The sequence below is a fragment of the Vitis vinifera genome, chromosome 10, assembly GCF_030704535.1.
Source record: "Vitis vinifera cultivar Pinot Noir 40024 chromosome 10, ASM3070453v1".
Lineage (NCBI taxonomy): Eukaryota > Viridiplantae > Streptophyta > Magnoliopsida > Vitales > Vitaceae > Vitis > Vitis vinifera.
In genome coordinates, this window is record NC_081814.1 from 5,084,016 (window position 1) to 5,111,607 (window position 27,592).

General features: G+C 33.1%; 4 protein-coding genes across 7 annotated transcripts; all 4 read right to left on the minus strand.

The window, feature by feature from the left end:
* Window positions 1-577: 577 nt before the first annotated feature.
* Window positions 578-2,481, minus strand: LOC104878088 (putative FBD-associated F-box protein At1g61330). The gene is made up of 3 exons (XM_010647844.3): window positions 1,403-2,481; window positions 1,123-1,287; window positions 578-1,039 (listed from the first exon to the last, which is right to left on the minus strand). Exons 1-3 carry the CDS (start codon window positions 2,312-2,314, stop codon window positions 686-688), a joined length of 1,431 nt encoding a protein of 476 aa, XP_010646146.1. The 5' UTR covers window positions 2,315-2,481; the 3' UTR covers window positions 578-685.
* A 1,559-nt stretch (window positions 2,482-4,040) lies between these two features.
* Window positions 4,041-10,800, minus strand: LOC100267300 (uncharacterized). 2 transcript variants are annotated; one of them, XM_019218032.2, is made up of 14 exons: window positions 10,375-10,800; window positions 10,213-10,275; window positions 9,490-9,533; window positions 9,313-9,393; window positions 9,093-9,166; window positions 8,727-8,809; window positions 6,596-6,702; window positions 6,115-6,257; window positions 5,976-6,023; window positions 5,708-5,760; window positions 5,458-5,542; window positions 5,280-5,346; window positions 5,058-5,171; window positions 4,041-4,398 (listed from the first exon to the last, which is right to left on the minus strand). In XM_019218032.2, the coding sequence occupies exons 1-14, from the start codon at window positions 10,584-10,586 to the stop codon at window positions 4,349-4,351; spliced, it is 1,224 nt and encodes a 407-aa protein (XP_019073577.1). In that variant the 5' UTR covers window positions 10,587-10,800; the 3' UTR covers window positions 4,041-4,348. The 2 variants fall into 2 exon arrangements, with proteins under 2 accessions (XP_019073577.1, XP_059596179.1); XM_059740196.1 differs by having other exon boundaries at window positions 10,383-10,701.
* Window positions 10,801-12,417: 1,617 nt separating this feature from the next.
* Window positions 12,418-20,131, minus strand: LOC100854313 (bifunctional riboflavin kinase/FMN phosphatase). 3 transcript variants are annotated; one of them, XM_010647849.3, is made up of 13 exons: window positions 19,898-20,131; window positions 18,899-18,997; window positions 18,721-18,777; window positions 18,383-18,509; window positions 18,084-18,270; window positions 16,853-16,983; window positions 16,665-16,734; window positions 16,484-16,549; window positions 13,985-14,139; window positions 13,788-13,883; window positions 13,034-13,185; window positions 12,869-12,952; window positions 12,418-12,781 (listed from the first exon to the last, which is right to left on the minus strand). In XM_010647849.3, exons 4-13 carry the CDS (start codon window positions 18,456-18,458, stop codon window positions 12,632-12,634), a joined length of 1,167 nt encoding a protein of 388 aa, XP_010646151.1. In that variant the 5' UTR covers window positions 18,459-18,509; window positions 18,721-18,777; window positions 18,899-18,997; window positions 19,898-20,131; the 3' UTR covers window positions 12,418-12,631. The 3 variants fall into 3 exon arrangements, with proteins under 3 accessions (XP_010646151.1, XP_010646152.1, XP_003634998.1); XM_010647850.3 differs by having other exon boundaries at window positions 18,899-19,015; window positions 19,898-20,109; XM_003634950.4 differs by lacking the exon at window positions 18,899-18,997 and having other exon boundaries at window positions 19,898-20,078.
* Window positions 20,132-21,245: 1,114 nt separating this feature from the next.
* On the minus strand, window positions 21,246-24,617 carry LOC100854693 (F-box protein At5g03100). The gene is made up of 3 exons (XM_010647852.3): window positions 23,344-24,617; window positions 22,074-22,247; window positions 21,246-21,726 (listed from the first exon to the last, which is right to left on the minus strand). The coding sequence occupies exons 1-3, from the start codon at window positions 24,451-24,453 to the stop codon at window positions 21,400-21,402; spliced, it is 1,611 nt and encodes a 536-aa protein (XP_010646154.2). The 5' UTR covers window positions 24,454-24,617; the 3' UTR covers window positions 21,246-21,399.
* Between the last annotated feature and the right edge of the window lie 2,975 nt (window positions 24,618-27,592).

The window sequence follows — 27,592 nt, forward strand, 5'->3', positions numbered from 1 at the left end:
ACCATACAAACATCGACTTACATAATGTATCTTGGAGTTAACCCTAGTTTATAGAGTAAATGAAAACAACATTTTGTGGCTCAACATTTTATGAAGCTGATCATTATTTAGCATATTTTTATCACAATTGTGAAAACAATTAGTTGTGATCCTTTCTCTAAGAGATTTGTCCCACCACCAAAAATCATACCTACTATTTATAGGGATTGGTACTTATCTCTTTATGAACCCAATGTTTAATTCTCACATAAAATATATTTCAATATATTTTCATTTTGTCAGAGAACAAGTATCACAAGGAAAACTTCGGGTCATACATTGGTTCCTTTAAACTAATTTTTATTACAACAAAATATACGATTTGTATTTAATCTTGTCTTGAAAGGTTTGATCTGGTTACAAATTCAAACATAACTTAGATGGATAATGTGCAACCCAACTTCCAACATTTCTTCTAGGAAAATTGATCAGTGCACCAAACAACTTGTATACTTTAAAAAAGGAGAAAAAAAAAAAGAAAGAAAAGAAAAATGTTACTGTATCCCTATTTCCTTTGATTTCATATCTTGCCACGAAATTGGGTATAGAATGTTTAATCATTTTCCTTAATTTCAAACCCTCAAGACATGTCTGTATGAGGACAGAGTTACATATTTCTGATCACCATGACTGTTGATGATCCTTATTAGCACCAAGTCTTCAAATGGTTTGGTACAATTGAACTGGAGTCCTTTTCATACAAAACTATTTTGGCTTTTGGAGATGCTCTCCATGTAAGAAAACAGTGCTTATATACTTGTGCATCTACATGACCAAATTGCATGTGACGGTTTTTGGGAGTGATCAGAGCTAGATTCTCCAAAATTATTGCCTTCTCCAGGAAGAGCCTCACCAATTCTAGTTCGGGCCTTTCAAACTTGAAACCCTTCAACTTAACATATTTCAGGAACTCGAACTTCAGTGGCTGGCTATCTTCTTGGAATTTTTTCTTGGCATGGAACTCCCAGTAGTACCCGCATCCAAAAGAAAAGTTATTGAGCTGCATAAGATTCGGGAAAGTAATAAGAAACCAATCGAATTAAAGATATACATATAAGTTAAAATTCTAATGAATACACTCACATCAATGAAAACCTTCTCGATGCATGGGCAGTTTCGGATAAAAGAAGAAATGTCATGAGGATTGCAAAAGCTGGTTGCATCCATGATCAGATGAAGTTCCTTCATATTCCCTAAAGAGAACTGCATAGCTCTGAGATCTCCCTTCTCATACTTTTGAGATAGCCCCTAGATTAGAACATCAACACAAACCAATAAGAATGAGTAAAAACCATAATAATTAAAGTTTTGAGACTATATATATATATATATATATATATATAAACCGGAGGAGAAGAATTACCTCAAGAAATGTACTGGAAACAGTGAGACAAGCGACATGAACAAGATTCAGTAGGAGATTTCTGGTCCGAACCATCTCCAAACAACTTCTTGCAGGTGGGCAACAGAGAATCACATCTTTCAGCTGTGGTAGACTGCCATTGAAACTCAGCTTGCTGAAATAGCCGTGGTAGAAAAAGGAGCGAAGTGTGGGAGCCGAAATATGAATACTAGAAAGATCAGTACACTCCACCACCTTCAACTCCCTGAACCTTTTCAACTTTCCAGTCGAAATCTTCAAATGGAAGACTTTAGAACAGTGCAGTAGCTCCAAATTTTCCAGCAGCAAACAGTTGGCAAACACTGTCTGAATCAAACCCTCAGAGGCTGGCATTTTCCTGAGGACAAGAGTGTTCAAGGAACACAAACCTTTAGGCTTGAGAGGCAGATGGAGTTCACAGAAGGACAGCTTTAGAACCCTTATGGATTCAACATCAATAAGATCAGAAACAATCTGAAATGGCTCTTTCCCTTGGCGGAAGTCCAAATCGAGCTCTTCCACTCCCTTTTTAACCGATTTCCTGATCCAGCTCTCAGCTTTGGACTCCATGCCATCGTGATTGAAATACAGTCTGAAGCTGTCGATCTTAGAACCCAAATGGTGTCTGAAGACGCTGTTCAAGATCCACATGATCTCCTCACGCCCTCGTCCTTTCGCGAAGTCCTCGTCGAAATGAAGCTTCCGGTTTATAAACCATGAATTTCTGAAGCGCATAGACACAGTTCCCAATTGCACCACCTTCTTGATCGGGAGAAAAGAGAAGATTTTCTCAACAACATCATAAGGAAGATCCTTCTGAGGGTGGTTTCTCTTGAATCGTTTCGGAGCTGGTGAAAGGGACAGCTTTTGGGGCTGACTACTCGGACCTGCCATGGAATCACCCAGGCAAAGAAAATACAGATTGTTTCATAAAAAATTCAAGTGTGTTTCTCTGCGATAAATCGAAGGAAATTGTGAGAAAATGAGATATCTCTTTGCTGGAAATGGAGGAGCTCTGAGAAAAACCAGTGACGTTGCGCACTCCTGTTACTCCAACAGCGGACGATACTGGCGGAGATGGCTGCGTTTGGCTCGTGGGTATTTATAAAACGGTGTCGTTCTGACGATTGATGAAGACAGGTGGAGTCCTTTGTCTCTTTCTATGAAAATCACTTTCCTTTTTTCTGCAGCTGATTTTCGTAGTAATTATTTTTTGTAGCCTCTTAAATCACTTTTCCTTTTTTCTTTACATCACTTTACTAAAGAATAAAAAAAACCCTTTATCTGTTGCATACAAAAGTTCAGTAAAAAAGAGAAAGACATTTGTTTTTACTTTTTTTTTTCTTTTTTTTTTTTTTTTTTTTAATTTTAAGAAGGGTAAAAAAAATATTTTTATTTTATTTTATTTAAAATGGTATTCTCTTGAAGAAGAGAACCATTATTTCCCTTTTGTTGTAATCACTTTAATTAATACATATTAAAATATTATGGAAGAGAAATTTTAATTGATATTTATAAAACATTATCTACAAAAGGAAAAAGTTTACCCATAAAGAGGCAAGGAAATAATTTTCCCTTTCTTTCTCATTCAAATGAATAAAGTAATAATTTTTTTTTATATGGTATTAATAATTAAAATTTTCTACCACAAAGAAAATGGGTCATTTATAATTTTAATATAGGCTATATGATTTAAGTGGGTAATGAAATTTATTTTATTTTAATATTTGTGAGAAATTTGATACCTATAATCTCCAATTATTTTTCCTTTTCTCCCTTGTTAATTTAGAATTAATAAATTCAAATTTATAAATACAAAATTGATTAAAAATAAAAAGTTAAATAGATTTTACATTAGAGTGAAAATCATAAATCCATTTTTATCATTAATTTTTATTTTCTTAAAAAGGGCATAGTAACATAAGTAAGATTAATTAATATAGCATTATTCTAAAAAGAAAGGTAATTGTGATTAATGGTTGAGGGTGTGTAATTTGGTTGAGTAATGAAATCTTATTCAACATTAATATGTAAAAAAGAATTTGATGCCAACATTTTGAATTATTCTACTTTTTGATAATTTAGCATTGATTTTATTTACAACTAAAATATTTTTGCACATCATTTGGAGGCACAGTTTGGCCTTGTACTAGATAAAAATCATTTCGCCGATGTTTTGGTTTTTACTATTCAACTAAACGTTACTTGTTGATATCAACCAATATAACTATGGGTTATTTGATTAAAAGGGTCTTTCAAAACCCAATTTTTGAAATTTAACCTCTCACCCTTTTTTGGCATAATTTGGATAAAAATATCCTCATTATTTTCTTGTAAAAATAACTCTTTCTTTTAAAACCTACATGTAAATACTTAAAATAGAAAATAACATTTATGTAAAAAATTAATTACTTTTTCAGAAAAAACATAGGAATGGTTAGATTTCTGATTTTGGGGATTATTTCATCCCTTTTAACCAAATATTTGTATAGCTAAATTCAACGGTAAGAAACTTCCAATTTAAGATAATTGAAAAAGGTATGTCAAATGAAATAGCAAAGCCTCCAATATAAGCAATGAACCCAACATCAAACAAATAAATTGAAAAAACACCAAGGACAGCCCAAAAAAGGGGATTGGATGCAACATTGCCATGGATTTTCATGTGTAATGTACACACAAATTTCTTAAATTGGGTGCATTCAGCCTCTCCTTTCTCTCAATGACACATCTCTCTTGATGTTCTCTAGGTTACATCAAAAAGTTTGATGTTACATGTACAATGAAAAGGTAAAATGATAGTAATCCATCCTTGACAAAAACTGATGGCCTGTATGTAGTTATACATACCTTTTAGAGTTGCATGAGGACCGTGAGTGTAGGTTTCTGTCTTTAGATTAGCTGCTTTAAGTTCCTATGGGAACATTCTCAGCTGCTCAAATACGAGAAACTCCACACTGAAGCACAGTTTTCATCACCTACAGAAAACATAAAGAAATTTTAGGCTTGGTCGTCTCAATCAGTTTGAAGGGGATCCTCCAGATTCCTCCAGATTAGGACCCCATTTATTGACGTCACATGTATTCTTAAATTCAAATTCGGTAAGAAGTCAGCAACAATATTCCATTCAGAACAAGCAAGTGCAGCTCGGAGAGTAAAAGTGACCTTTCCAACCAAAATCTGTAAGCTAAGTGTTAAAAACAACATTTTCCTTTTGCTGATATAGCTAATTGGCTTGAGGTTTTTTCAGACAATCACCACTATTGTCTCAAGTTTGCCTAATCCATGGTAACAAGCATGCAGAAATGCTCCTCAATCTCAGGCTGTCTTTCATCAAATTCTAGAAAATTTCAACTCTCTTACTTTCTCATGCCTACATCTTTTATTATTTTTTGGATTCTAATCATTGTTATAATCCAATTTTGAATTGTTTTGTCATTGTTGTGTACTGGTTTGCTAACCCGAGATCATTGTCTCACCTGATTTTTGAAATTAGGGATTCCTCAAGTCATACAAATTATTCAAATTCGAAGTACCACAAACTTCATGATAGCTTGGCTGTTCAATATGTTAATCACATTAAATGGAAAGGTGGAAAATGAACCCTGTAGTAACACCATATGGATTTAGGAGTTACCAGATATACCAAGGCTCAAATCCTCATTGGATTCAGGAATTCCAAATCGCCGGTGGCCTGATGATGAGGCAGCCATTGGCAGAAATGGATGGAAAGAGAAACCATTAATGGTGTCTGTATATAAGACAAAAACCAATTTAAAATAGGTAAGAAACCCAGAATAGATGCAAAATTAAATTTATCATGGCAATTTCTAGCAAATAACATGTCAACTAGTCATACCAGATGCAGCTTGAAAGCATGATATCCACTGCCCAGTTTGAAGATCATAAATATGAACCAAGCCATCCTGGAACCAAAGGTCACAATGAGAAAAAAGAGAAAGAGATAAAAAGAGGTAATTGATTTTGTTATAACACCATGATCAACCACAGCAAAAGGATAAAGGCTAAAATGATACCTGACCACCTGTACCAAGATGTCGGCCACCGGGCTCAATGTCAAAAAATATCCTCTGGTTGGTTGTTTCAGTTGATCTATAAAGCCTAATTACAAGATGCAGAAAAGTGAAAGCACTTAAATCTCATTGCATTTCAACATATTTAATTACATAAAGAAAAATGGAGCCTGCCTCGGTTGACCACAGGAAATCTCAAATTCAAGAAAAACAAACATGGAACATACAAGCAAAAGGATTCTGCTAGACATACTTGTACACAGTGTTGACAGTGTTGCGTATATCCCAACACAGTATATAAGGGTCCTGTAAGGTTTTCAAGGATAAAACTTTGTCAAATGCACTTACAAAATAAAAACAAATGTACACTTGATATCAACATATTAACAATCAAATATGAACTTCACCAGATCAAGATAATGTTAACTGTGGAGGTCCTTGAAGATCACACAAGATACAAAGACTGACCATCATTTCAGAACTTTGCAATAGAAATGAGGAATATGTACATAATTTTTTACCTTTCGGCCTCCAGTATACAAAAAATTGCCATCTTTTGAGAACTGGACCTGAAGATGGGAAAAAGGGGTGTTTCACCTGAATGAGTTATTTGATGACGTTATAATTAGGATAATGAATGACAAATGGTTGCTCACTTACATTTGTGACCCCACCCTCTTGGCCATGTAAGATGTATAAGAGTTCCATGTTATCTTCCCTATAGATTGCAGTAGTTCGGCTATAAGAACCCGTAGCAAGCATCCCAGTATGAGTTGGACAAAATGCAATTGCAGCTATAATGCCTGTATGCAACAAAGAAGCTCAGGGTACACAAACTAACATTGAAATTACTCAAAAGCAAATTGATTTACAATCAAACTTCATCATTCCAATGTTTTATCACCCGCTTTTACTACTCATAGATTTCCTCAACTACAATCTAGCCACATAGAGCACACTCCTTTAGAAACACTGAAGAGAAGAAAAATTAAAAGGGAAAAAGGCAAGTTGAAACTGCTTCAGACTCTTAAGAGGAAAAATGCTAAAATACAATGTTTATTGTGATCCTTAACCAACGCTTTACAATTTGTTGCATTCATCAGGTAACTAAATTTTAGGAAGAAAAACTAAGAATAGGTACCTGATTGCCCTTCTTTATTTCCTTTAATTGTAGAATACTGTTCAAAATCTCTACCAGGGCGATGTACATCAAATACTCTTAGACATTTGTTGTATCCAGCAAATATTCTACAAGAAAATTTAAAAACTTATGGTCAAAAATGATTAAGCTTGTTGGATCATCATTTAATTTGGACCTGGACTTCATACATAACAGTAAAACCCTAGTTAATTGAAAGAGTAGATACCAGACTGAAAGATACATTGATGGTAGTCAAAACACAATGATAAATAGCACAAAAATGATGAACTATAAATGGTCCCCCTTAAAATATCGGCACCTCACAAGCCAAAGGAGCTTAAATTGATCACATTTCTAGCATCATAGTTTTCAGCAATGCTTAAAACTGATTCAAACTAGCACAACTGAAAGAAACAAATCAACAAGTACAATAACACAGTACTTATAGCTGAAAAGGCTAAAGCTGCTGTAAAACTACTATTTATACAAGACCTACAATTATTAAGGCAGTACAAATGTACTCTAAAGTTGAAGCTCTTACATCTGATACTCTATCAAGTTTGAATTGGTTGATCAGGAAGGCCAAGAAAATGCACAAGACATTCATAGTGATATCAGCCACATTAACAAATAGATTAGGTCCACCAATATCCAACAATGTTGCATGGACACTTGAAAAAAGTGTGTATTACCTATGTTGACACAATATGACATGGTATGGATATGTATCCAACATGCCTACTATTGGACATGAACCAAACAGAGTGTCAGAAAAAGGAAGAGAGCACTACATTACTGGTTGATTAGAAGTCACTTTAGATACCTTTTTAATTTGTTGTGAAATGAAAATGTCAAACTATGTGAAAGTATGTATGTCTAACAAGCTTTACCACATTGAAATTTCCATTTAAACACAGGCAAAGATGAAGAAAATAGAAACTTTTCATTGTTCAGCCTTGTCATGTCTTGTAAGCTTTGGTGACTAAACAAATTGGAGACACCTGCACATTAGCATCCAACATACTTACCCAAGGCCATGACTATAGCCTTCCAAACCCCTTCCTTTGCCCAGTTTGTGATGTTAGCTGAACCATGAATCTCATGACAAAAATCAACATTCAAGATCCAGTTCTGCTGCTTCATTTAATGGAAACAAAAGGTCAAATATCTTTTTTCCTCACTACATCCAACATAACAGGACTGGAACACACAGGATGGTAAGGCCTGTGTAATCCCAAAGAATCCTAAGAACAAGTATATAACCCATGCAGAGTTCCATGAAAAACAATTATAGTTGCTGAGTTTCCAGCAAGGAAATGATATTGAAAACCATGGGATTACAAGATTCATGCAGCCTGGAAAAGAAGCAATAGACTTCCCAGTCACTGAGACATCATGCATGCAAAGAATAATAATTGGCATGTTGGACCATTATCATATTGTTCTTTTTCCTTCAACTTGTTGTTTCCTTATATGCAGACGAATTCATCTTGATGACCTATCAAAAAAAGAAATAGAGGTTCCACCTTGACGGTGACAGTACAGACTAGTTGATCAGAGACACCAAACAGCAGGCGGATATGTAAGAAGTTGAATATTCCAATAGAATGTCCCTTGCATTATTTTCATCAGTGAAAGAAGGTGATAAGTGTAGGTTTCTTAATTTATATTCCTAATGAACTGTAAAATTCATATAACAGACCATCCTCTGTATTACATAAAGTAAATGGAGAACCCTATCTCTCTTCATCTGCCAAAGTTCCAAATATGATATTGGTAACCATAAAATATTTAAACAGGATCATATCTTATTAGGAATCCCATAAAAAATGCAACAATGTCTTTCTGAAATTCATTATCCATAACAATAGCAAAGTGAATAGCAAACAACAACCAGTTCCCTGCTTGAAGGCTAAGATAATTCTAGATTTTGTTTTCCCCAGCAGACTTGGATTCTTTAGAAATGAAGTGGATGGCTGCAAAAATGCCAGCCCCATTGGAATCTAAGAATTCTATCCACATTAAAATCTGAAAGGCAAAATTTCACTCTCAAACATAAAACTTTGACAAATTCATTTAGGTGTAGTAACAGGGAGCAAATTATGAGCCATTCAAAATAAATCTTGCTTACTTAGTTCCTGCAGGATTGAAAGCAATTGAAAAGGCAGTCGTGATTTCATCCACAGCATCATAAGCTCGATATGTGCAACGCAGCTGCAATTTTCAGTTAAAAACAGTTATTAGTAACCAAATAATGTCATACTGGACCAGCCAAAAAGCCAAAAAAAAAAAAAATAGCTAATGATATTGATTGCAAAGCATAGCAAATTATAGCATGCTAAGGGAAGGGAGCACTGCATCATCACACTGCAGAAAATAATGCATAGAAAGTTCATTTCATTTCTGTGTTTGACAAGGCCATTACTAAATCTTCCTCTGTTAAAAATATTTTTCCATCATCTCCTTAACAAGCATGCTAGCAATAACAGTTCTATACCTCACCAGAAGCAGCATCCCAAAGGTGAATGGGATGATCCCGAGTAGTACTTGCAAAAACACAGGTAACTGGGTCTGAAATATCAACAAGCATTGTAATTAAACTACCAATTTAAAAAACAATGGTTGCTATAAATAATTTGAGTATAAACTAAAAGATATTTGAAGTAACTGGAAGCAAAATTAATACTATCTCCTCATTAATAAATATTACAGAGCACCTGAAGCAGACATGTATGGGTACCAACAGTGGTCATGTATCGACTCTCCCTCACTGACAACAATGCTTGCAGCATAAGAATCTGCAGATTAAGTGTAAAACTAAAAGAATGAGTATAGCAATAAATTATAACACAAGAGTAGAGCTAAGCTTAAATGGGAGTGCACAAGCATATTACCTTCATCACAAGCACTTTCATGATGATCACTCCCATTTTCTGGTCTGATAAAGAATAAAGTATTAAGTGATCAGAAATATTCAACAATTCTACACTGCATTAATTAAGAAACCATCATGCTAATAGAAGCATTACAAAAAAGCACACTAATTGCTAATCCAAACAATTTTGATCATTATTTAGATAGAATTTACCAAAAAAATAACAGAAGACATTATCCAGCAGACTGCATTACTTTGTTATACTCAAAACATCAAAAGCAAACATATCTAATAAAATCCCTTGGCAACATCTATATGAAACTAGGTTACAAACTTGAAAAGAAAACCAGTAGGACACATAAAATACCTAGACATCATATTGTTCCTATTCATCCCCAATTTGCCACTACATCCAATAGCAACAGTAATCCTAAGGTTCCTAAACCCGATTTTCACATTTCGCCTAAACATCCCTCGTATACAAGACATAAAGTTCTTAGCTCACCTTGCCTCACACAATGGTTTAGAACAGATCAATACCAAGCCACACAATGAGATACAAACTATGCAGAATCACTCTCAACCCGTACAAACGCACATTGATTCACATTCAGTTCATATAAATATATGCAAAACCACACTCAATTCAATTAAATAATGGCGGAATTACACTTGATTCATACAAATACGCAAAGAATCATGCTCTATTGATAGAAATAAATGCAGAATAACATAGACTCACAATGAGAATAAACGAAGAGTATTATCCTCAGAGCTCGTAAGGAAACATGAGCCGTCCGGAGACCTACAAAAGGTTCTTCAAACAGTTGAGATAACCGGAACCGTATGGATTGCAGATTTGGAAGAAGAAGAAGATTTCAGAGAAAAATGTCAAAGTTAATACCACTTAACTCCCTTGAGAAAATTATTAGGGTTTGAAGGAGTCCTGAACTGGTGGCAGAAATGATAGGCTCTATGAGGAGGAACATCGAACCTAATCACAGGCCAAGAATATTCTTCTTCCACCTGCTTTGCTTCATTTCCAATTTCTTCAGCTTCATCGCCCAAATTAGGCTGTTCCTCCTCTCCCTCTTCCATTGCCTCTGTTACTGACATTTTTTTTATATTCAAGATTTGCTTTTACCGCCAAATGAAGTGTTGTGAGCTTCCACCCCCGAGCGCTGCTGTCGCGAGGCTGTCTTCCACAGAGGCTTTCGTTTGCCAATTAATATGATGATTATTTAATAAATAAATAAAAAATAGTGCTCAGAATGCAAATTTTTGGCCAATGAGGCCGAGTTACGTCAGACGGGGGCCTAGGCCCACGTGAGTCCTTTCTAGGGTCTGTGAGGTTTAGGGTCCGTTCAGCTGCAACTGCTGATAAAATGCCTCAAGATTTTTAATAATTCAGATATTTTATATTTAACATAGTGTGATGATGCATGTGCTTTTAGAAAATATTTTTAATATAAAAAATATTTTTGAAGAAAAAAATCAGATGTTTATCAAAATTTAAAGTGTATTTTAAAAGGTTGAAAAATCAATTTTGGTACTTTTTTTATAAAGCCATTATAAATGATTTTATTTTATTAAAAAACATATTTAGAGAACATTCTAAATTTTAAATAGAAAGTTCTTAAATATTTATGGTATAATATTATAGAATTAGGTAGTGTTTGTTTTTTTACTTAATTCTAAATAAAATCTTAATGCTTAATAGTGTTAAATATTATGTTGTTTATTTTTATAGTATTTTATTTCTATTTAGAAAAAATTACATATTTTGGTTTTTTTTATTTAGTAAAAAATTTATAATAAATCATAAATAAAAAATAAAAAAACAATCTAAATTTTGAAAACAAATTATTTTCAACAAAAAACAAAAAAAACAAATATCACCTAGCCGTTTTTAAAATTTAGACAACTCAAGATATTTGATGTTGTTAAATCAATCTTGCCTTCATACTTAACTTGCAAGGCTAAGTAATGCATAAAACTTGGAAATTATGATGAAAACGAAAGGCAATTTAAGAAATGAAGATAGTATTGCACAAAAAAATTTTACTATACTTAGAAAGCTCTCAATTGCTTGGTGTCTTGGTCAAATATAATCATTACTTATTTATAGGCAACCAAGAAACTCTATAAAACTCACAAAGGCTCTTTATATTTCCAGAATTATCTAGAAACTTCTTAACAAAGGTTATATACGAGTATTAATGAGACTTGTCTAGAACTCTCTAAATAGTTTCATACTTTTCTTTTTATTGTCTTTCACCTTAATGTAGAAATGTGTGGACATCTCTAAGTTTCTCTAAAACTTTCCACACTCCACTAATGTAGATGACTCCAAGAAACTTAGAAAACTTCTTGTTTTTCTATATAACCTCAAGAAGGTACATTTGAGCAAGTTATAACAATAAACTCCTTTTTTAAGCCTCTCAAACAACCCAACATGATATCCATTGATAAAGATTCTTCATACTTTGTTATTAGTGCTTTCCAATTCACAAAAAAATCTTTCTTTTTGTGAATTAGCAAAAGGGTCCTTTCGTAAATTGCCAATTAGGAAATTGGCACGAAGCTGGCTATACGCTCCCTTCTTCTACTAATGTGCAGCGATGAAGCAGGTTGTATGTTGGTAAGGAGAGTGAGCGGGGAGCTCACAGCCTCACACAAGTGAAGAACACCAATCATTTCACTATATTTATCTCATTATCTTTGTTTGTTTGTTTGGATTTTTTTTTTAATCATTCTCTCAAGAAACACTCTCTTCTAGAGAAAATATTGAAAATATTTCAACTAAACAAGAGCATTCTGATACCTCTTGTTCGTTATTCATTTCCCAATATTTATGCCATCAACTTTATTTATTTTTAAAAAGTAATAGTGACGCAATGACACTGAGATTGAGAAGAGACCAATGGAAGAAACGCTAATGAAACTCTTTGCAAACGTGTGGTGTCTCTTCCACCATATATAGACAAACATGATAGTGGTTTGATATTTCCTTCACTTCTAAATGCGAATATAAATACTGGATCTCTTCCAACATTAATTTGCCCTCCATTGTGTTCTCATGGTATTTTAGCATCAAGTCTCATCAAAATAAGAGAATATTAGGGTCACAATCATTTTCCTTTCAACTGATATCTCTCAGTTTAAGAATGATTTTCGACCCCATGCAAGGGGATTTTCAAGTAGGGGTCATCCTTGAAGTTTGAGTACAAGGGAAGATCAAGAGCTCTTTCTGCAATTCTCCTATCCTCATGAATCTTTGCTATCAGGCTCTCAAGGGATGAAAAATTGGCCTGTTGCATGAAAAGTACAAAAATCAGTAACATAATATTTAAAAAGTCAGGACTTGGGTAAGGAGGCTGCTGATTGATTACTAATACCTCAGGTCGTATGTAGCCAACAATGACAAGATGTAATTCCTCACCATAGAAATCCTCATCAAATTCGTGAAGCAGCCATGGCTCCTAAAATTGTAAATGGGATTTAGAAAAACAGAGAGAAAAAATATTTGGAAGGTCCACCTTTACAGTCCAAGTTGCACTCACTATAGTTTTCTCGGTGTTGTTGAAATATGGATTCCAGCCAATGCTCATCACCATCTTGTAGACACCCTGTTTTGATAATCCAGCCCAACCGAAATATACTCCAGAGGATTGTTCAGAAAGAAGAGTTGAATAGCCCTCGGTGGATAAATTAGCTGAAAGGATGAAGTTATGGGTGATTTCAATAATTAAAAAGAACTTGAAACTGCTATCTTGTAGAAAGAAAAATGCCAAACATTCTTAATAGCCTTACATTCATTATTGTAACAACAAACCCTATTCATGCAATTGGTCAATAAATAAATAATATCAGTTTCCAAATATGATTTGTGTTTTTGACCCTTATATATATAGCCTACTGATTGCGCTTGCATTTCTTCAGATTGTGTTCAGTTGACAACAATGGCCTTGAAGTGGTTCCTAAGTTCTGTATCTGTTTAACTGATGGAAGGATCATAAAAGGAAATAGACTAAATGGAGATAAAACATAGAGAAAAAAATTACTAATAATCCTAATTCCACCCAACCAAAGTCATAATGTAGAATATTGAGTCACATCATCAACAACTATAGAACAACTATATAAGAGCTAAAATTAACAACCTAGAATGAATCAACAAAAGCACATTGTAATTAAAGCAAGCTACAAGGACTTGTGCAATTCAACACCAAGCACATCCAAAGGTCAAAGAAATGTCCATAGGAATTTAGCTTATCTAGGCAAAGGTATTGGAGAAAGTCAGAGAAAATCACGAACCTGTTGGGACTCCAAGTACCTTTGACCCACGACCAAATCCCTTAATGACAGGCCCACCTATATACCAAGGCTCTACTGGTAAGGTATCCTCGACCCCTGCAGTTACAAATCAATAGTTCAGATGAAAATAAGTAATACCAAGAGAACCTTACTAGGAAATGTTTGAGAATATGATAAGAAGTATCTGAGAGGTTTACAATCTTGGAATGAAGGTAAGCCCCACTGTTCTGGTCGCAAATCAAGTAGAGAGTTGATCACCTCGTCTGCCGAATTGAAAATATGGGATTGTTTTGGAATGGAAGGTACAGCAACCACTTCCATTCCAGCAGCCTTACCAGCCATAACACCAGGTCTGACACAATGCAGTCCCACAATCAAAAACTGATATGGAGCTTTCTTTATTGCTTTCTAATCAAATACAAAAAATTATGCCAATTCCAGATCCAGTTGATCAGAAGGAGGAACAAAGAAGAACTAGATGGAAATAGAACATAAATGTCTTTGGACTAAAAATCTAGTGAAATATTATTTGTTAAAAGAAAACAAACCTTAGTCCAGAATCCTCCTATAAATAAGTTTAATCTCAATCCAATATATCTTTGATACTTGATTGGTTGGTCTAAGGTAATTGACAAAAAAAATTTGTCGAAGTGAGATCATTGTCCAGCTCAACCCCCACCCCCAAAGTTGCTTCTATTATTTCTCACAATATATATCATCAAGGCATAGATGCAATAATTCATTGGTTTTCAACTACTTTTCTTGGGCTGTTTTTTTTTTTTGATAACCGTGGATGTTCGGGCCAGCTTACGTGCACCTCGACTAATCCCATGGGGCCCTGAAGTTAACGACCAGGTAAACCTTTAGTGGCCCTAAGGGGACTCGAACTAGTGACCATTGGGGAGCAAAACCAAGGCTAGACCAACTGAGCTACCCCTCAGGGTTTTACTTTTCTTGGGTTGTTATCCACGGGAAGTTGTCTCTTTGATTATTTAATTAAGTTGCTAATCTTATCCTCTTTTATCCAATATAGAAAACATTAACAAAGAAATATACAATCAGACTAAAACAAAAAGAAACAAAGACATGGCAAAGATAATCTCAATGGGAAGTCATTTTTATCATTCGATGTCTAGCAAGTAGTCCAGTATGCTCATCTTTATAATGCTAGAAAGTGTTTCAAATTCTTAATTACTAAATGTTCTTTTTTGTAAAGAATATTGTATATAATACTTCTTATATGAATATATCATTGTAATATTATAATTCCTTATAGAATAAGAAAATTATTTAAAATATCTTTATAAATATTTTAGATCATGCGAGAAAAAGTTTATAAGATAGAGATAGACTTGTGAAGATGATATGTGGTAGATAGAGATGTAGGGAAGAATAAGAAACACCAGATAGAGCGAGGGGCTTGTGGTTCAAGGTGTGGATACGGGCAAATATGGGATATTTCAAAACCTAATAGTTGTATCTAGCTTCTATTCTTTGTAATATCCTCTATCGTATAGTGAATGATTTTTCTCATTTGTGGATGTAAGCAGGATTGGTTGAAACACATTAAAACCTTGTGTACTTTTATGTGTGATTGGTTTTATCTTTATGTTAGTATATTAACATCTTTGCATTAAAGCTTCTATTAGCCTAACACATAAAACTTGACAGATAGAAGCTGCAGTGATTGTAAAAAAAAAGAAAAGATGAATCCATTTCTAAGAACTGTAACTGCAAATACTGTCCAGCCACCTGGAAAATGTATAAAACCATAAAGACTACTTAAAGGCAGTTCTTTATTACACATACAAAGTGCATTACACTACTTTCATTTGTTTAGGCATTAGACTCTCTTCATTTGTTTAGCATATGACAAAGGCACATTATTAAGGCTCATGCAAATATAACCCAAAAATTTGAGCATAAATAATTAAATATTCATACATCAGATCTTGTTATATTGGATTTTCTGGAAGCCAGTTTCATCTTTATGGAGGATTGGGCTTTTAATACTTAAAAGAGAATGAAGTGTGCAAATTGAACGAAATTGGAATGAGTCCTCATGCAGCCATGTTCATTCCTAAGCTTAGAGAGAAAATAGAATTATGACAAAACAAATGTTTTTATATACCTGATCAACAAATAAAAAGCTTAAAGTTTTCAGGAAAATATTTCTAGAAAAATGTTAGAAAATTTCCCATTTCAAAAATTAATAATATATTTTGCGATTGATATGGCAGCAACAAACAAGGGACACATATACAAAGTTCAGAACTGAACTCTCTGTACCTTGCGGATGACCAAAGTAGATTGTAAAGAAGGAATCAAATTGGAATTTATGGAGATTAATGGCTTTGCAGACTTAAAACTTTCCAAATTAAAGCTGATTGATTGTTACTTGATATGCTTCATATGCTTATTGTTTGCTACAAGTTAGAACGTGGCGAGTGTTTTTGTAGTAAGCATCCACACGACCTATTTCAAGAAACTGTCCATACGTCAACTAAACGGAACCACTTCTCAAGTCCCAATTTATTCCTTCCATGCAGTTCTTAGAGAAAACTGGGCATTTTACTCTTGAAAGACATACTAGTATACCATTTAAACAGAGATCTGTCCCTGAAGAGCTGTGCCCAGATGCTATTATAAAAGAATAAATTCAAATCTGCAATGGATTAAAAATTTAAGACACTTACAGTGAATCTTCAATGACAAGGCAGTTGGAAGGTTTGACGCTTAGCCTTTTTGATGCTTCAAGAAATCTTAAATAAGCAAAACCCACAAAGTTAGAATTTCAGAAGACTGAGAATTTATGTTTTATTTAGACGATAAATATTCACCAAAGTCAAGCTCAAGCAATGAGTTGTTGCATCTCACATTTCAGGAGATGGCTTCCCCATTCTGACTTCATCACCTCCAATTATAACAGAGAAGGATTCTTTCCAACCTATAAATGAAAGAGAATGAACAAATAAGGTTGGCAATAAAAAACATGAACCATAAGATTCCCTTATTCATATCTCACTTCCAGTAGATTATTCTCAGATAAGGATGCTAAAACCTACCCTGATGGCAAGATATTTTTGATTCTATGGATGCCCTTGGAGAGTTTGAAGCCAATGCCATTGGGACACGATGACCATGCAAATGTTTAATTAATCGATTGGCACCTGGAAGAGCCTTAATATTGCACCACCTACAGTGAAAATTGTAGCACCACATTCAGCAAACTGTCACAAAGGTTCCTACTACATGAGCACAGAAAGCAGTATGTAAAACACTAATGGCTCTATTATTATAATCTGGGAACCTATTTAGAAATAAATTATGCAAATAATTTCTATATCAGAATGCAATAGCTGAAAGCCTTTGATACATTAAAAGTATATTTTTAAACAAAGAAATGAATATAGCATACATCATATAACATATAAAATCCACTAAAATCAGCAACATCAAGGAGATCAATTTGAGCCCTTTGCTTTGATGTCAAGGACAAACTCCACTTGAAACAATGCTAGACAGCATTACTGTAGCAAGAATATCCCACTAGCATGAAAACAATAAAGAATAACTATGGAAAACACAAGAAAATAAAGATCGAATTCCTACGATTTGCATCAAAAATAAGATTACAAATCATTGGCATTAGCTAAAATTTTAACAAAAATTAGTAGAGAAGCTAAGGATCAGGCGAGGTCATCACTCTCATTGGATTTAAATCTTCTATCTGTTTTTCCAAGATCTCTTACTTGCCTAATATGAAGAGAATTGTTCTGGAACTTCTCCCACATTTATGGATTTTCATTTTTTCTTAGCTGACACTAATCTTATGTTTTAGCACCTGCATGCTTTTGATACAAAAAATAAAAATAACTAATGTTAGATAAGGGGAGTAAGGAAAAACAAAATGAAAAAGAAGTTAAATATGTTGATTAAAAAGAATCTATCACTCATCAACAAGAAAATTTCCAGTTGGGGTGGGATTAGAATGCTCTAAGTTTTAGTTCATAAATACAACACAGGTGGAAGCCCCTATGCCTTGGCTATCAACATTGCAACAAGTTTGCAGTTGGAATACAGTATCCAAACTTGTATTACACATCCATACCCAAAATTCAGAAGACTTCACCTTTGCCACTGCTGATTCCTAGACAAGTTAACAACTACCAACTTGAATCACTTGAATCAATACACACTAAGATTTCTGGAATTTGAATTAAGATCCTCCTAATTTAAATTATTCTGATCCATATCCTTAATTCTGAAATAAAAGGAAATGTATAAGTTACTTACTGATTGGAGAACATCGGGGTAATTTCTGACATAAGTTCTTCAGTTGTGCAAGGGAGCCCATAGTCTTCCACAATAACAGCTGCAGCTTCAAAAGGTGTCTTTCCAATTAACTTATGAGCCACTTTCCCATTCCATTGCTTTTCATATTTAACCAAGAAAACTTTTAAGACTTCACTCACAATGCCATCTGCAATAAAATTGAAAGTAAACTATAATCTACATGCATCCATTTAATCTAATAGTGGAAAAGAAGCATAACGAAATGAAGATGAAGATTAATGGGAAGAGCACAACTTCACCTGTGTTAAGAAGGGTGCCATCCAAATCAAGGATAACACCAGAGACTAACTTCTTTAGAGGCTTTGCTGCAGACATTTTGAATACCAAACAAGGACTTTCAACAGAGATTATGCGGCCATTCTATAGCTGAAGAAAAATAGAGATGAATAAGATTAAAAGAGGAGACTGAGGCAATGGAATCCCACCAGTGTAGAAGAAAGGAGAAAATGTATTTTATGGATCAGAGCTGAACCCAATTTGGAATTCCAATTCCATGGAATACCAACACCATGTTTTGCCTTTTTCTTTATGTTCCGTACATTTCTTCAGCTTTCAAAAGTTTAAGTAGCCAAAGTACCTCAACTGATATTTCAAAACTCCAATTCGGAAATGCTCCAGCATGTACTTGTAGAGTCTGCAATGAAGAATGCACAATGTAATTGAAATCGTGAAAAGGGTGTCAAGGCACCCAACATTTGACACATATTTTATGTTTTCCTGAAGCCAAACATGAGAAGAGAGAAGGAGCCCCTTACATGCATATGAAATTGTTGCCCAAAAAGATGTTGTCATGAGAGAGAAAAGGAGGGTACCGACCCAAAGCGCTTACAGAGATAGGTAGTTTTGAACAGGGCCTGCATTATTGTAAGGACCTATACAAATCACATATGGATAATTTGATTTGAATAGGGTCTTTCTAGAGACTGAGAAATCAAGGAGAAATAATGTGTCAGCATGTGATTGACGTGAAGTGGATGTTATGTAGTCCTTGGATGGGCTCCTTCAACTCTTTGCTATTATAATATTGGGGATTCAATTTCACTCCCCACTTCAGTCTTTCCTATTCCACCATTTTTTTATTTTTTATGTTTTAAATCAAAATGAACATGTAGATATACAATTGTTCTCATGTTTTTCCTCCAATCACACCTCACCCAAAAATCTACATCCCTCCTCTTTTTACTTTTTATTTTATTTTCATTTTTTAATTTAAAGTGTAGAAGAAGATGATATAATGAAAACAAAATGGAAGGGAAAGAATGCTCACTTTAATTTAAAGGAGATTCTTACATTATTAAAGAGGTATCATATTGAAAATCAATACTGTCATCATATTATATATACCTTAGTCGTTTTTTTCATCCAAACTACATTTTTGTACTCCTATTCATGCTAGAAAATTAGTAGAACCCTAAAAAGACAAACCTGAGACACTCCTCATTTCACGAAATAGCATCACTACAGACAAACCCTAATTTTTCATCTTTCAGAAATCAGAATACCATAAAACATGAATTTGGGAAAATCAAACAAGATAAACAATCTTCGTTTTCCCTTTCCTCCACTTTCCAGCTACCAAACGAAAAATCCCAACTTATCAACAACCAAAACAAAACAGAATCTAAAATTAAGGGAAAAAAAAGAACTCCTCCTTTGCGCCACCCCCCACAACCAAGGAGAAAATCAGCAATATAATACATATTTCACATTCCTTCCTTCTCTCATCGGCAATCAAACAGAATTTACCCACTGACCTGAGATGATACTTGGCATCCTCATCCGACCGGCCAGAAGAGAGACGGCCATCATAAAATCCATAAGCATCTTGACCGTTGCAGATATGCGCATATAAAGGAATATTTGAAGGTATCAATCGATGATTGGCGGAGCCACCAAGCACCTGGGCGTCCTCTTATTTATTTAAGAATTTAAAATTTTAGAAGGAAAAAGGGACATTCCAACTAAAAGAATAATTTTGTGTGGGAAAAATCTTAGATAAATACGGATACGAAATAGATTTTATAAATTTTTTTATTTTAGATTTTATTTAGTGTTCATAAAATTAATTTTATTTGAAAACTATGTAGATGTTAAAAAAATATTTTTTTTTATAATTTTATATTTAAAATTTTTTCAATGGTAGTTTATCTTGTTTTGATTTTATAAATTTTTTTTAATATTTAGATTTTTAGGTTTAATTAACTAGATATTAATTTACAAATGATTATGTGAAATATGATTTTAAACAAAAGAGAAACAATAAAAAGTCATTGTCAATTAATTTTTATTTATAATTTTTTTATATTAATTGGTTCCTTAATTGAATTTTGAATTGCTTTTTAAAAATTATTAGATTTGTTAATAATTTAAATGTCTTAAGTTTTACTTTATTTGAAATTTATTTACCTAAGAAAAATATAATTTCATATAAAAAACTAATAAAGTAATTCATAATAAATTTTGAATGATTTTGATAAAAACATGCCTAATTAAGAAATAAATCATATTTGATGCTTTTGATATTACTTAGTGAAAAGAGATCAAGAAAAGAAATAGCTCCCATTATATTTTATTTATTTTTTATGATTTTTTTTAAGTTATATTTTTATTTGTTTTCCATGTTTTCTTTTTATTTTTAAAAGGGACTGAAAATAACAATCCACTCATATTTCTAAAATTTAGGGCCTATTTAACCATATTTTATTGAATTTATATTTAAAAACCATTTTTCATTTAAAGAATTAAAAAAACAAGTTAAAACAAAGTCAAACAGACTCATATTTTTAAAGAAAAAGAAATAAATAAAAACAACTTTTACTTATTTTTAAAAAATTATTTTCAAAAAACAATAACTAGAAAATTTTAAAAACAGTTTTCTCTTTACATAAAGCTGTTTTAAAATCATATCAACAAACAGACTCTTATTTTTTTAAAACTATTTCTAGACCACAGCCATCAAACATGCCCTTACATTTAAAAAATAAACCGTTTTCATTGATACCTGTTTTTAAATCATACTGACAATCACACTAAAAAGATTTATTTTATTTGGCTGTTTATGAAAAAATTAAGGAAATTAAATTAAATTTACTAGAAATCCACTCTCTTCAAACCTTTTTTCATATTTTCTTTTAAAAATAGAGACGAAAATCTTTTAGTATTTTCTCCCTCTAAACATAAACTATATAATAAAGTTACCTTCTAGAACACCAGCAAGCACTAAGAAAACAAAGTTAGTAACCAATTCTTGACCTAGCTAAGAGAAAAGAACCACTGCATTTGGGGAGGCTCTTGGGAAGCTTAACAAGCTTTGAGCTGAATTTAGTGAGCTCCACCGCGATCTAGACTGGGAATCCCTTTTGGCACAGATCTCCACCTTTTCCAGCATCCTTGCATTCTTAAGTAGAAATTTTACCAGTCCAAACACAAGTTCAATTCCAGGCTGGTTCCAGATAACGCCAATAATCTTGACAGTCTTGAGATTTATCAATGAATTAGCTAATACCCCCTCCCTTGAGCTCCAGTATTTCTCTTCATCAAAATTGTGAAGGTCGGTGAAGCTGAAGCCTACCTCTACAGAAATCTGAAGAGAAGGATAATGTTAGGTTCGAAATCTTTTAAGTGTGTCCTGAAGCAAAAAGAAAGCGAGAAGAAGCATAAGAACAAAAAGGAAAATTCATTCTAAACAAAACTTTTTTAAGTAGAAAACATCAAGGATTTGTAGTTACAGAATCCTTTCTCTGATCAGTCTCCTTAAAGGCCACCTAGAACTTAGCTTCTAGGAATCACCTCAAGATAGATCAATTCAAGTCATTGAACAAAATGGAAAAAGAAGATAATAAACCATTCATTACTAAAATTCCTTCAGACACCATAACAAATGAAATTAAATGAATGAGGAAATAGGAGAATACTTCAGAAAAAACCCACCTGTTGGCTGCAAGGGGAGATCATGTTTATAACGAATGTCTCCAGATGAGTTGAACTTTGTAGCAAATTTGCTATTCCAGGGAGGTCCCACTTGTTGAGGTGTGTATCCAATATTAGACATTTAAGATTAGACAATAGAGAAGACAAATCTTTTCCCTCGAATATGGATAGAACCTTAGCACATCACACAAAAAGCATATGAGCACAAACAGGGTAAATGCAACTACAAAATAAACATCATTAGCAATCAATGTAAAATATACTGTGAGCATTTATTCATTTTATGTTTTTCAAAAGTCGACAAAGGTGTTTTGCTATGTATCAATAAGGGTTGGTTGATAACTGTAAAATACCTTACACTCAAAAGGCATCATGTTTTTAGACTTCAGAACTCACCAGGGATTTTGCAGAAGCTAGGAAGAATCCTACCAAGTCAAGAATAATATTGACACATAGACATAGCAGGGTCACTCTTGAATAGAAAATGGACATGGAACCAACTTTCATGGGATATAATAAACTAGAATGATCCCCATTAAGAATACAAGCTTTTGTTTTTAAGTGGACCATGTTATGCACTGTATGCTGGCTTGGGAGCTCTGGTGTTCATCTTTCCTTGTTTTGTAATTATAGGGTCATGTGCAGTGGTTCAAAATCCGGGATGCTAAAGGAAAAATCATTTGGGGAGTTGTTGGACTTTGTTTGCTCTGGTGCTAGGAAGGAGAGGAGCCATAGGACCTTTTGAATAAGGAGTTGAGCACATACAAACTTAAAAACATTGTTCTCAAAACTCTTCCCTAATGGACCTTCCCTATTCCTCTCTTGTCATTGGCTCTCCCTTCGGATTTTGTAGAGTTTTTCTCTACAGGAGTTCAGTGCTACTAGGCCTTGTGGGATCCCTGTTTACTCTCTGTTACCAAGCCTTTTCTTTAAGTATTTGCCTTACAAAAAAAATAAAATAAGAAAACAACACTGGTTTGACTCAATTACTTGACTAAGTTAATTGGGCAAAAAGAGTTCAAATTATTACAGGCATAGATTCATGAGTTCTTGTAGAGTTTGCTTGAATAGAATTAACTAATATGAAATATTCACTAGTAATGACAACTACTTAGTGAGCCAATCTTACAAAATGACCATTTGATGAAAAGGGTCACCAGGATGGCCTACATAATAAGCAGAAGCTCCAAATTTGATTACTGTACATGCTTTAACCAATAGAAACGGTATCAAGATATGTAAATGTGAAAGAATGTCAAGAAAGACTTACCTGAATACACCAAGTCCCAACAGTAAGGGCTTTAACATGATTGACGCTCTTAAGGAGCTTCATCACCACCTTGTGGTACAGTTTGTAATGGTCTTTAGGGTTTCCCTCCTGCATCGCTAGCTCAAAATTGAGGCTGGCATCAAACAGCGATGGAACATTTTTTACCCGACATTCCTTTGTATACATATTCCCTAAAATGCCTAACGACTGGACATTAGGAGCAGAGATTTTCAGCACACTTCTATGGTGGGAATGTGAAGAATCCCAATATCTATTTATCACCAACTTTTTCAGACTTGCAGAAGTTATATTCAAACTATTAATGCCGAAGCAGTGATGCAATTCCAAGGATTCCAAGGCAGGACAACCAGATAAAATTTCTTCAATTAAATCATCACATAATTCGACAGAACCAATAGACAAAGTTTTCAATGAAGGCCAACTAATCACCCAAGTGGGCTTGATATTGCAAAACCACAAACTCAATTTCACTATTGATGAATTGGCGTACAAAAACTGAGGTAATGCGTGGGCATAATCCATAGGAGAAGAACGAATATGCTGGCCAACGCGGAATTGGAGATGGAGCTCTTCAACGTTCTTTCTAGTGGCATGACGGATCCACACATTAACCGATGACTGAAATTGCGACTGATAGGTGAAATCGATGAGAAATTTCTTAATCTGAGAATTTTGGTGAAGAACTAGGGTTTTATCGATGGAATTTACAAAGTGCTCATCCCTTCTACGGAAACGGAAAACAAGATTTGGCACCATAGTCCACAGAAACTGCCATCGTTTCGATAAAATTGAGGTGGCCACAACATATTTCATGGGTAAGAAGGAGAGAATGCGAATGAGAATGGAGTCTGAGAGTTCACTGATACCATCTTTTCGACTTGAAATTTCTTCATCACCATCATCCTCATCATCGTCACCTCGTACCGACTGATTAGCACCGGAGTCATGGCTAGAGTAGTAACCATCGTTTCCCTCCGATTCAGAGCTGTGACTTCCCTCCGATTCAGAGCTGTAACTTCCCTCCTCCTGTTCGGAGATAAGGCTTCCCTCGGATTCGGAGCTATGGCTTTCCTCCGGTTCGGACTCCATGACAAATACGGAGAGGAACTGTGTAACCCTAAATCTGTGGGATTGGAAACCTAGAATATCAAGCACTGTCGTTACTAAACCTCTTTCAATGTCCTTGCTGCATGGCGATTCCGAGGAAAAATAATTTAGAGCTTCAGTGTTGTTTGAACGGGTTTACTTAATCATTTTTAATATTTAGGTTAGACTTGGATTAAGCTTTCTAATATGAAATTATCTTGGATTGGGCTTGGTTTAAGTTTTGACCAACCAAGTCTAACCCAAATTCAATATAATGCATTATAATAAATATTATCCCATGTAATAATATAGATTTTTTTTTTAACTTTTCTTAAAAAAAAAATCAAATTATATTATATCATTTTTTTTCATTTTTCTAAAAAATATATAAATTTATTTTTGAGTTTTTATTGCTAAGTTAAAATTTAGTTTATTTACCGTTTAAATTATAAATAAATATATATAAATTTATTTTTTTTAAATCATGATTAGTCCAATTAACTTGATTAATATAAACTCAATTCGAATTTATAGAAATAAGGTTAGATTGAGTATCTTAGGATTAAAAGTCGGATTGAGTTGGTTTTGGGTTGATTGTTTTTTATAATTAAGGTTAAAGTTGATTTATTTTTAAATTTTTTGAATTATCATAAATTTAATAAGAGTATTAAATTATTTGTTCTATTATCCATGTTTTGCTTGTATGATCGAGTTTAAGTTAAAAATAATCCATTGATAGGAAAAAATGGTAAGAATAGTACCCATCTCAAAATATTTGTCAAACTAATCTTTTTGCATCCACGTAAGCATCTATATGGATTTTTTTTAAGTGTGTAAAATCACCATTAGTAACTGTGGTTTTAAAAGTTTCAAAAATATCCTTAAAACCACAGTTTGTAACTGTGGTTTTACATTTTTCCTTAGAACCAGTTTGTAACTGTGGTTTTACATTTTCAGTTTGTAACTGTGGTTTTATATTTTTTCTTAGAACTACCGTTGGTGACCGTGGTTTTACAAGTTTCAGAAATTATTTTTAATTCATCTATGTTTTAATGATATTATGATTTTAATATTATTTTTAAAATATTTTTTTTATCATAATAACCATAAACCACCGTTATTAAGGAGTAACCTAAAATCATAATTATTAATATTAATTTTTATATGAAAATATAAAATTTTAAAATAATATAAATAATTTATTTAATTATTTTAAAATTTAAAAATAATATGAAAAAATAATTTTCTTTAATTCATATGTGATAAAATTCATAAAACAAATAAATATTTTATTTACCATAAATATATAAATTTTTCACACTCCAAAAAGAACTTTAAGAAAATCTGGTACATCGTTAAAAAATTTTGGTACATCCATAATTTACACTAAAATTAAAAATAAAAAAGCAAAGTTTTAAAATCTCATATTTTTTTAGTTGATGTATGGTTACATAAGTTCCCCTTAAAAATATTTGTGAACCCCAGGGTTTTAAAAAAAAATTGTAAAACCACAGTCTATGACAGTGATTTTTAAGGGTATTTTCAAAATTTCTTACAATTTTCCATTGTCGGTTTGAAATTACTTTTTTTTTTTTACAAATTATCCTTAATAAATTTTTTCTTTACAACTGTTTTAAAATTATATATATATATATATATATATATATATATATATATATATTATCTTTATTGTTTTCATATTTTCCTTAAAATTTTGAGAAAATAATTTCGCTTGCATTTCCATAAAAATGTATATATTTAAAAATATTTGTGAACCCCAGGGTTTTAAAAAAAATTTGTAAAACCACAGTCTATGACAGTGATTTTTAAGGATATTTTCAAAATTTCTTACAATTTTCCATTGTCGGTTTGAAATTAATTTTTTTTTTTTACAAATTATCCTTAATAAATTTTTTCTTTACGACTGTTTTAAAATTATATATATATATATATATATATTATCTTTATTTTTTTCATATTTTCCTTAAAATTTTGAGAAAATAATTTCGCTTGCATTTCCATAAAAATTTATATATTTATGATAAATAAAATATTTATTTGTTTTATGAATTTTTTCACATATGAATTAAAGAAAATTATTTTTTCATATTATTTTAAAATTTTAAAATAATTAAATAAATTATTTATATTATTTTAAAATTTTATATTTTCATATAAAAATTAATGCCAATTGTGAGTGTTTAGCTAGGTTGGCAATTCCGGACAAAATTCCTAAGTGTCCCCTAACTCGGCTTTCCTATTCCTATTCGAACTACTTGACTTTGAAGACTAAGACTTTGCTAAGAGGGCGAGGTATGTAGTCGAGTGTGGAGTGATTGAGTGTGAATCAACCCGGTTTTTAATCTTTAAAATGTGTTAGAAAGTTAGGAAAAATGGTTTTTGGTGCAAGGATTTCATTCCTCTGTTTCTGGATCGATCCAAGTATAGGGGTGGATCTATCCAACTAATGTTTTTTTGATCAAATCTCAGCCATTAGATTAAGGGTTTCTTTTTACACTTTAAAAACCAATCTTCTCTCATTTTCTAAGTTGAGAGACTGCAGAAAATGGGGGAGAGCAGCCACACTCCAAGGGTTCTTCATTTTCTCATTTTTGCTTTCCTAAGTTGGGGTTTTTGATTGCAAAGAAAATCCACTTCTCTTAATGTTTTCAAAACTGTTTTCAATGGATTTTCTTGAGCAATAAATGGGTTGATTCATTCCTTCATTCACATCTAAATCTCTCATTCTATTTGGGTTGTGCAAAAACCCATTTTCTTCTTGTGTGGATTCAAGAAGAGGCCGAGATTGAGCTTGGTGCGGACTCCAAGTGTGCTCCAAAAGGAGAAGCTGAAAATGAAGGTACTAGTCAAGTATTTCGGGAAGGATTGGTTGGTTTGAGCTAGGTAAAACCTTGTACTCAGTTTTTATTCTTCATAGTGGAGTTTTCAATCGGTGATAGGCCCGTGGTTTTTGATCTCTTCGGAGGTTTTCCACGTTAAAAATCCTGTGTTCATTGTCTCTTTCTCTCACTCTATATTTTGTTTTATTTTTGAGGAGTGTTGAAGCATTTGCATGTGTTTTGCATTTATAAATTGTTGGGAGAGTGTTGATGCATACATTGTTGCTTGTGGAAGTTTTACT

Bases quoted from the DNA above. Each gene is read 5' to 3' on its own strand.
- LOC104878088 (XM_010647844.3), bottom strand. From the start codon at position 2,314: ATGGCAGGTCCGAGTAGTCAGCCCCAAAAGCTGTCCCTTTCACCAGCT. The intron at 1,288-1,402 runs GTAATTCTTCTC...GTTCTAATCTAG, and splicing joins TTTCCAGTACATTTCTTGAG to GGGCTATCTCAAAAGTATGA. The intron at 1,040-1,122 runs GTGAGTGTATTC...AATCTTATGCAG, and splicing joins TCGAGAAGGTTTTCATTGAT to CTCAATAACTTTTCTTTTGG.
- LOC100267300 (XM_019218032.2), bottom strand. From the start codon at position 10,586: ATGTCAGTAACAGAGGCAATGGAAGAGGGAGAGGAGGAACAGCCTAAT. The intron at 10,276-10,374 runs GTATTAACTTTG...AACCTTTTGTAG, and splicing joins TTTCTCAAGGGAGTTAAGTG to GTCTCCGGACGGCTCATGTT. The intron at 9,394-9,489 runs GTAATATGCTTG...CTTAATCTGCAG, and splicing joins TGAAAGTGCTTGTGATGAAG to ATTCTTATGCTGCAAGCATT.
- LOC100854313 (XM_010647849.3), bottom strand. From the start codon at position 18,458: ATGTCTGCAGCAAAGCCTCTAAAGAAGTTAGTCTCTGGTGTTATCCTT. The intron at 18,271-18,382 runs GTGAAGTTGTGC...ATTTTATTGCAG, and splicing joins TGGCACCCTTCTTAACACAG to ATGGCATTGTGAGTGAAGTC. The intron at 14,140-16,483 runs GTAAGTGTCTTA...GCATTGTGTCAG, and splicing joins CTTGTCATTGAAGATTCACT to ACCTGGTGTTATGGCTGGTA.
- LOC100854693 (XM_010647852.3), bottom strand. From the start codon at position 24,453: ATGGAGTCCGAACCGGAGGAAAGCCATAGCTCCGAATCCGAGGGAAGC. The intron at 22,248-23,343 runs GTAAGTCTTTCT...TGATGTGCTAAG, and splicing joins TTGGGACTTGGTGTATTCAG to GTTCTATCCATATTCGAGGG. The intron at 21,727-22,073 runs GTGGGTTTTTTC...CCTTCTCTTCAG, and splicing joins TCTCCCCTTGCAGCCAACAG to ATTTCTGTAGAGGTAGGCTT.